Raw genomic sequence first — 9,804 nt, forward strand, 5'->3', positions numbered from 1 at the left:
TATATATATATATATATGTATATTATAACTCATTTTATTACAGCTATTTGCCAAAGCAACATTTCTCATTTTCAGTTAGGTTAGTTCAAGTAGTTTAAGTACTAATAGAAGTAAAACTAAAGCTTAATAAAACTATAAATACATATGTAAAAAAAAAAAAAGGAAAAGAAAATTATAAATCACGTTTTCCCATGTTTGAACTTTTTACAGAAAGAAGTGAAGGATGTGTTTGCTGCCATCGTGTTTGAAGCAGCCTACAGCTTAGGAAAACACGTTGTGGATGGACACCAGGACCGTGACCTTCCCTCACTCACTCCTGTTCTACGCTGGAAAAAAGGAGAGAAGATCGCTGCAAAGAACGAGGTTTGAATTTTCCCCCTTTTACTACACCTACAAAATTAAGTTCTAACATGACACAACCTTTTGTACCAAACAGAAATACTGGAGATGCCAAAACTAAACCAACTGTCTTGAGCAGACGGCACTACACAAATCCATTCAGAATGACCAAACACAGCAACATACACATGACAAATCAAAACATTATCCTGAATGTGTGTGGAAACAATGTACTGAATCTACTGAAAAATCTCTGTGCTTACTGTATGACTCCTGTATGTCACTGCATCATCTTTGCCTTGATTACAGTCCTTATCTTTCAAAACTTTACTAGCGAAACACTGGTTTGCTTTATACAGCCAGGAATGTGATCAGTGTAATCAGTCTGGTTTTCTTTACAGCGGAGCTGCTTTAGATTGATTGTTTGAATGCATTTGCTTAATGGTTCATCAGACTGAAAAATTTCCCAGAGATGAGTGGTTTTTGATCACAAACACAGAAGCAAAATCAGGTTAAAGGGTTAGAATAGAAATTTCCGCCTACCACCTCTTTGTGCCCCTGTAGATGCTCAGTGATAAACTCCAGACTTCCAGTATCATCTCAGTGACTAAATTATGTTAATGATGCAATACCACATGCTTCAGTAATATATTTGCGTTATTTGCGTTAACGCTGACAGCCCTTGTGTGTGTGTGTGTGTGTGTGTGTGTACACTCTCAGAAAAAAAGGTACAAAAGCTATCACTGGGGTGGTACCCTTTCAAAAGCTGTATCTTATTTACTCCTAAAGGATGAATATTAGTACCATAAATGTACACATTAGCATCAAAAGTATACATATTAGTACCTAAATGGTGCATATTACTACCTTTTAGCAAGGTATTGCTCCAGTGACAGATTTTGTACCTGTATTTCTGAGTGTGTACATTTCTATGTAGTTTTTGCATGTTTTTACATTTTAATATTTTTACAATGGTCTCATATAGTACATTATTTTAATTTACTCTGTTTCTCACCTTTTTACTCATTTGCCGTTGGCATCACCCAGCAGCTCCGAATGCCAGAAATGATCAATTTCTCTAGTTATAAATGTGGTTTTAGTTAGTGCTCGATGATGGCTGTTGACTCTTTGTGAGTGGAATGTGGAAGATTGATGAATTTATTTGCCAACACCCCACTTCATAACCCACCCTCCCATTAGGCCACATGCTTTTCCTTCTCAGCTTTAGGAAACACGCTGCTGGCATCTTTCAGCGCATCAGGAATCCATTACAATGGAATCTGAGGCTATTAGTAACTGTGCAGTTTGTCTGTAGCACTAAAGCAAAGGTGTCGATGTCTAAATCTGTCCAATGCAAACACACGGCACTTTCTTGTGCTTTATGCTTGAAACCACTACTCAAATACTGGAGCTTTGAAAGCCGTTAGGAAAATGTCCCATCGAGTGTGTGAAGTCTTGCACAACAGCACCCTCTAGTATTTGTGTCCCGTCTCGGGTTATACTGACTCACTGTCAGTATATTTGGTGTAAACATCCTGTGCTCTGTTTGACTCTTCACAGACGTGGTTTGAGAAGAACTGTCTGTCAGAGGACTGCGCCGCTGACCTGAGGCTTCATGGGAAACTGCTGCTTTCTGGGTAAAGTCCCTGGTCTTCTCCTGCTTTCAGTAGATTTACGTCAGTAGGGCTGAGTCTGTGGGTGTGGACACACGCTTGACTCTCAGCAGTCCATGACGTCATTCATTAGCTAGTCTGAAGGAGGTCCTGCAGTCTGGTTCCCAATGATCTGGTTTCTCTGAAATTAAAAGTGTTTCCTTAAATGCTGAACCTTCACTGTTTAAAGAGTGGATAGTGATTTCACTGCTTACTGTATGTGCTAGTAATTGAAAACACATTTTACTGAAATGGCTACAAAACAAGCATTCATGTTCTGTGACAGGAAAAGTAGGTCTATTTTTAGGACCAGTGCTAGTTTTTATTTATTTATTTATTTGTATTACAATATTTTTATTGCATAAATACATTTAGATCTTTTACTTTTATTAAAATCGCCTTTAAAGTTGTCAAAATAAAGTTCTTAGCAATGCATATTACTAATCAAAAATTAAGTTTGGATATATTTACAGTAGGAAATTTACAAAATGTCTTCATGGAACATGATCTTTACTAGAGCCTGACCGGTATATCGTTTAGCCGATATTATCGGCCGATATGAGCCTGTATACCGATATATCAGCGATTATGCCACCGATATGAATTATTTTTTTTACAGAACATATAACGCAGCTAAAATGCTTGAAATTGTGTAATTACTTAGTTTGTCCAGCAGAGTGTGCTCAATTGTTTCCTACTGGCTACCTGGATGAAACACTTTAAAGCTTAAATCTATGGAAAACCATTGAAACTTTGAACGGCCATATCTCCGTAAAGGCGCGGCGAATCCGCACCAAATTCGGGGGAACCCTTCTGCTCGAAGAACCGAATCGAGTGTATGTCTCAAGGCCCTCTTTCGAATGAGACCACCCCCACATGGATAGCCCCCGGGGTTCGGGAGTTACGGGTGGTTAAATTTGCGGTCCGGCACCGACCGATCTAGCGATACCGGGGGGCTACTATTTCTCTAGTTATAAATGTGGTTTTAGTTAGTGCTCGATGATGGCTGTTGACTCTTTGTGAGTGGAATGTGGAAGATTGATGAATTTATTTGCCAACACCCCACTTCATAACCCACCCTCCCATTAGGCCACATGCTTTTCCTTCTCAGCTTTAGGAAACACGCTGCTGGCATCTTTCAGCGCATCAGGAATCCATTACAATGGAATCTGAGGCTATTAGTAACTGTGCAGTTTGTCTGTAGCACTAAAGCAAAGGTGTCGATGTCTAAATCTGTCCAATGCAAACACACGGCACTTTCTTGTGCTTTATGCTTGAAACCACTACTCAAATACTGGAGCTTTGAAAGCCGTTAGGAAAATGTCCCATCGAGTGTGTGAAGTCTTGCACAACAGCACCCTCTAGTATTTGTGTCCCGTCTCGGGTTATACTGACTCACTGTCAGTATATTTGGTGTAAACATCCTGTGCTCTGTTTGACTCTTCACAGACGTGGTTTGAGAAGAACTGTCTGTCAGAGGACTGCGCCGCTGACCTGAGGCTTCATGGGAAACTGCTGCTTTCTGGGTAAAGTCCCTGGTCTTCTCCTGCTTTCAGTAGATTTACGTCAGTAGGGCTGAGTCTGTGGGTGTGGACACACGCTTGACTCTCAGCAGTCCATGACGTCATTCATTAGCTAGTCTGAAGGAGGTCCTGCAGTCTGGTTCCCAATGATCTGGTTTCTCTGAAATTAAAAGTGTTTCCTTAAATGCTGAACCTTCACTGTTTAAAGAGTGGATAGTGATTTCACTGCTTACTGTATGTGCTAGTAATTGAAAACACATTTTACTGAAATGGCTACAAAACAAGCATTCATGTTCTGTGACAGGAAAAGTAGGTCTATTTTTAGGACCAGTGCTAGTTTTTATTTATTTATTTATTTGTATTACAATATTTTTATTGCATAAATACATTTAGATCTTTTACTTTTATTAAAATCGCCTTTAAAGTTGTCAAAATAAAGTTCTTAGCAATGCATATTACTAATCAAAAATTAAGTTTGGATATATTTACAGTAGGAAATTTACAAAATGTCTTCATGGAACATGATCTTTACTAGAGCCTGACCGGTATATCGTTTAGCCGATATTATCGGCCGATATGAGCCTGTATACCGATATATCAGCGATTATGCCACCGATATGAATTTTTTTTTACAGAACATATAACGCAGCTAAAATGCTTGAAATTGTGTAATTACTTAGTTTGTCCAGCAGAGTGTGCTCAATTGTTTCCTACTGGCTACCTGGATGAAACACTTTAAAGCTTAAATCTATGGAAAACCATTGAAACTTTGAACGGCCATATCTCCGTAAAGGCGCGGCGAATCCGCACCAAATTCGGGGGATCCCTTCTGCTCGAGGAACCGAATCGAGTGTATGTCTCAAGGCCCTCTTTCGAATGAGACCACCCCCACATTGATAGCCCCCGGGGTTCGGGAGTTACGGGTGGTTAAATTCGCGGTCCGGCACCGACCGATCTAGCGATACCGGGGGGGCTACCGACGCACGGAGGGTGGTGTTTGAGAGGGCTTCTCGAGCTGAAGGGGTCCCCCGAATTTGGTGGAGATCCGCCGGCGCATTCGCCAGATAGTGACACCAGCCAACACTTTCACTTCAGTAAGGAGGCCTCTTGTTCAGGCAGCAGCATTCAAGCGCTGTTATATTCGACCATAAGTACCCTGCGAAGTGGACTTCACATGATATTCCGCCATGATTCCAGTTCCAAGGAAACATACACGTTACATTCAAAGGGCATTAAAGTGCGTGAGACGTGAATTTATATTTACTTACAGAGGTATATTATGTCACACTTCACACTTCTCTAGTAAGTTCCGTCTGTGTGTGAAGACAGTAGCGCAAATTCTGTGAATGAATGTTCCAAAGTGAAATAAACTTCAACGGAATAAAGTTGAATGGAATTGAATTGAATTAAAGTTGAATAAACTTCAACTTTACTGTTCAGTGCACTGATGTCAGATTCATTTTAGATAATAAAGTTTATTGTTAAATTGTTAAATGCCCGGCCTCCATCAGTACATATCTTTGTCACGTCATTATAAGTGTTTGATCACCACATTTGAGTAATCATTGCAAAAAATGCATTTATGTGTATATATATTCTGTTTATGTATATACTGTATTCTATATAGGCCTATAGTACCAGTGATTATAAAATAAAATTGGTGTTACACTAAGCACTACAGTAATATATAATAAATACTTAGATTAAAATAATAAAACAAAAATTATTTTCACAATACAGTAATAATAATTTGTAGATCAAATTGTCTTGAAAACTGTCACAATGCGAAAATATAAATTGTATTAAAATAGGCTTCATTTTTCTTAATGCAAAGTTGAATTTCTCATTTCTTTTGATTTTGTTTTTTTGTTATTTAAATCATCAAAATGTAATGTTACAAGAAATACTACAGTGATATATTAAGTAGGTAATTGAAGATTAAAATGATATAATCATTAATTTCACAGTACAGTCATGAGAATTTGCTAATAAATCTGTCATCAAGTCACAATGCAAAAAATATTGATTGTCCTAAAATAGGCATACTTTTAAGATTTTTCTCTTTTTTTTGCTTATGGTGTGAAATATGATGCAAATATTTTAATATTTATGCAAATAGCAGATGCTTTTATTAAAAGAGAAGGAGTAAAGCAATTTGTCAAAAAGCCAACGATATTCATAATACACAATACCAGGTTCCTATATTCTTAACAGGTTTCTTGAGATTCATCCTGTTGTCCTTGTCTCACTTTTTCTAATTTCTATCATTTCCCCAGGCGTTACATCAGTTCTCATCTGGCTCTTGGTGGAGTAAGAAACGTCTCGTTAAATTTAACCATCTCTAATGCTGGAGATGACGCCTACGACACCAACATCTACTTAAATTTCTCCAGAGAGGTTCACTACATCAACTTCTTACAAAGAGTAAGTCAGTGAAACTCTATATTTGCCAATGGTTTCTCTACACCAGACATTTTGACTATTGACTTGCAGGCTTCTGAAGTTTGCAGTTTATTCTGGCCATTTTCAAACTAAATACTCCAATATAATTGGTAAACTTGCAAATCCAGCAACTAGTTCAGTGACTCCTAAGATGTTTTCATTGGTAAAGACCAATGATTTGATAAAAACCTACTGAAAATTGCATGAAGAACATTGTCTTTGAACATTGTGTTTGTAATATGCACCAGGCGGCCCATGGGTGGGCCATGAACGTCGTGCCAAATGGTGACAAATAGGTTCAATGATATGCGCTGGAAAATGTGACAAGTCTGAATCCTCCTTTCTAAGGGTATGTGGTCATCATATCCATGATTTAAAGGGACAGATTCGAGAAAAGCGTGTAGAATATAAAGAGATAGGCATTCGGTCAGCAGAGGAAGTTGTGGAAACAGGAGGAAGCGCACAGTTTCTTGCAGCTGGTCAGTGTATCGTTATCTCGGGTTTCTCGAACGTGTCTCACACTGACCTACAGCTCCCTCATGTTCTGTTTCCCCTGCTGAAAAGCATTCTGTAGTTATCAGCAGCATGACCAAGAACATTTCCTCCTTTAGTTTGACGATTAATGGAGAGACTCTTTAAGATTGCTAGACAGACCACTTTAAAATGAACTCAGCCTTCTCAAAAAGAAAACGAAGCAGTGGAATTGTACATTTTAATGGATGATCTTTCACTTTTAATGGATTATACTATATGTATATTTGATCATGCGTTTCCTAATTGTTACTTTTTCTATATCTTTTTAACAATGAGAAACACAGAAGATGCAAAAATGTACTGTCAGTAACTGACAGAAATACTACTTCTTAAAAGGATATTTCACCAAAAAAGGAATATTCTAACATTATTTTCTTGCCCTCATGTTGTTCCAAACTAGTATAATGTTCTTTCTTTACAAAACAGTTTTTAGTTTTTTTTTTATTTAAATTAAACATTTACCAAAAAATAGGATTTTTAGAAAAAAATTATTAAAAAAACAAAAATACTACTAAGTATTCAAAATCATTTACTTTTGGTCTGTCCTTAATGGTGTATTTGATATTTTGACCATCATTTGTTTTTGCATTCCAAAATCTTTCTGAAAGAATTAAATTATCTTTAACGTAAACATAGTTTGTCCTGAGTCGCTCAGATTTCACTCTATATATCCTTGTGTTTTGATACAGACGGAGCTGTTAACATTGTTTTACCATCTTAAATTTCATTGGATAATTTCTGCAGCATTACCTCCCTCTTCTGAAAGTAATTCCTCATGTGTTGGGGGTTACGCATTACAAGTCACAAAAATTACATAATCAGATTACTTTTTTTCAAGTAACTAGTAAAGTAACATTACTTTTTAATTTAGAAGTGCAAACTCAGAATATAATATTAACCTGCAATAATTAAATATGTTAAATAAGACAAATATCATTTATGTATTTAATCCCATTTTATTAACCAATGTCTTTGCTACTGACCTTCGATAATCTAATTCAACCATACTAATAAGCAAAAATGACACATTTGTTTAATTTTTGTTATTGCTGAATAGTGTTGAACTCTCTTTTCCTGCGACATGTTCTTCATGCAATTAGTTTGAGCTGCGCCCTCTACGGTACAGATGTGAATTTGCATTTCCTTCAGCCTGAGGCGTATTCATTTCACTTCTGATGTGAAAAGGGCTTTTACATTTGTAAAAGAAAAACTTTTTTATATTAAAAACAAACAAGCAAGCCCTGCCCAGATTTAAAAAGTAACTCAAAAGTAGCGTAACGCATTACTTTCCATAATAAGTAACTAAGTAATGTAATTAGTTACTTTTTTAGGGAGTAACGCTATATTGTAATGCATTACTTTTAAAAGTAACTTTCCCCAACAAGGGTTGAATAGGATGCATGCGGGCATCCAGGTGGAAGTGTATTGCGAGAAGACACAGGGGCCGCACTTTGTTTGTTGTTCTAGTTCTATACGCGCAGCAGGACGCCTCTAATTACCCAGCGCCGTGAGAAACCGTCTATGTTGATGTGACCCATCTACAAGCGTCTCCCTCAGAGCTCTCCATCTCTCCGTCATGCCGAGTGTGAACTCGTGCTCACCTCTTGTTTTATAGTAGCTCCTGTTGTCTCTGTGTTTGTCTTGCAACCCAAACCATCTGCAGCAGTGAATTGGTTTCAGAAGCTCTGTTTAGCTGGCTCCAGGGCCCCTCTGGCAAAGAAACATACTCAGTGTAATTACATAAACAGCGTTTTGTCCTTCTATTAAATTGCGGCAGGTGAAGCGAAGACCTTCAAATTGGTGAGCAAATGATTAGATTAACTTCAGTGTTGCTGAAGCACTAAAAGACGAGGCCGAGAGAGGGAAACAAGCTGGCTGGAGATGAAATATAAGAGTTTATTTTACAGTCGCACAGCCAATACATACATCATTTGAGATTTGTTAATGTTTCAGTTTAATAACACACAGAGCAGAGAGTACTGACTTAATAAAAACTCCTCTTTCCTTCCTGAACACCACAGAATACAATTACCCAAACAGTAGTGACAAAACTAGAAATGTGACATTTAATTGCCATTTCTTCAAATGGTTTGAAGTGGTTCAACACTAGATTTAATGCTTGTGAAATGTCAGTAGAAAATGTTGACATTCAAAAGTTTGGGGTCAGCAATATATACAGTTTCTACAAAATATGAAACAGCACAGCTGTTTTCAACATTGATAATAATCAGAAATGTTTCTTGAGCAGCAAATCAGCATATTAGAATGATTTCTGAAGATCATGTGACACTGAAGACTGGAGTAATGATGCTGAAAATTTTAAATATACTGTATAATTCACACAGAAAACAGTTATTTTAAATAGTATTAATATTTCACAATATTACTGTTTTACGTAAACATGTGCACTTCCCTGCTGCCTGCTCTCCTCCGTGGGAGCACCGCTTGTTTGGCAACGCTTTGCAGTTGAGGAAATAGAGGACATTCTTGAACTCGAGCTGTCCTTGGGTTTTCCTGCTAGTGCTTTAGAGGACGTCGTGTCAGAGTGTTGCTTATTTAAGTCCATTTGATGAAGACAAAGCGTACGTCACCTAACTGAGGCCAGACAGTGGAAAAAGTGCTGAGCAAGAGGGAGACGACTGTATAAATAATGTTGAATGATTCTTGCCACATATCGTGCGTGAGGGATCTTACACCACTTTTGAGGGCCATAATATGTAAATAAAAATTGTGACAAAACATGACCAAATCTAAACCATTATTAAGCATTTTGAGTCTGATGTGAAAAATGCAACTGAACACACTTTGAAGTCTCTTCTGCTCACCAAGGCTGCATTTATTTGTTAAAAAATACAGTAAAAACAGTAATATTGTGAAATATTTTTCAGATTTTCTTTTTGAATATATTTTAAACTAATTTACAGTATTTCTGTGAGAAAAGCTGAATTTTTAGCATCATTACTCCAGTCTTCGATATCACATGATCCTTCAGAAATCTTTTTAATATACTTATTTGCTGCTCAAGAAATATTTATTATTATTATCAATGTTATTATTATTATTATTAGTAGTAGTAGTAGTAGTAGTAATATTATTATTATCTATTTTTGTGGAAACCATTAAACGTTTTTGGGAAATCTTTGATTAAATGAAAGTTTAGTTATTTAAAACAGAAATAATTTATAACATTCTAAATATTTTTAGATAAATATTGGGTCATATTTGGTCAAAATATCTTTTGGTAAATATAAATCACTTTTGGTTAATTTAATGCATCCTTGCTGAATAAATAAATATATATATATATATATATA

General features: G+C 36.8%; 1 protein-coding gene across 1 annotated transcript in view; it reads left to right on the forward strand.

The window, feature by feature from the left end:
- Positions 1–156: 156 nt before the first annotated feature.
- Positions 157–9,804, forward strand: part of LOC107597672 (integrin alpha-9-like) — a gene marked incomplete at its 5' end in the record, with an annotated part of 31,410 nt that continues 21,762 nt past the window's right edge. Inside the window, 3 exons of the mRNA XM_016288837.1 lie at positions 157–363; positions 1,900–1,976; positions 5,791–5,938. Of these exons, the coding sequence (XP_016144323.1) occupies positions 157–363; positions 1,900–1,976; positions 5,791–5,938 (432 nt within the window). The remainder of the gene's footprint in view (positions 364–1,899; positions 1,977–5,790; positions 5,939–9,804) is intronic.

This window comes from Sinocyclocheilus grahami, unplaced genomic scaffold, assembly GCF_001515645.1.
Source record: "Sinocyclocheilus grahami isolate Dianchi unplaced genomic scaffold, SAMN03320097.WGS_v1.1 scaffold234.1, whole genome shotgun sequence".
In the NCBI taxonomy this organism is placed as follows: Eukaryota; Metazoa; Chordata; class Actinopteri; order Cypriniformes; family Cyprinidae; genus Sinocyclocheilus; species Sinocyclocheilus grahami.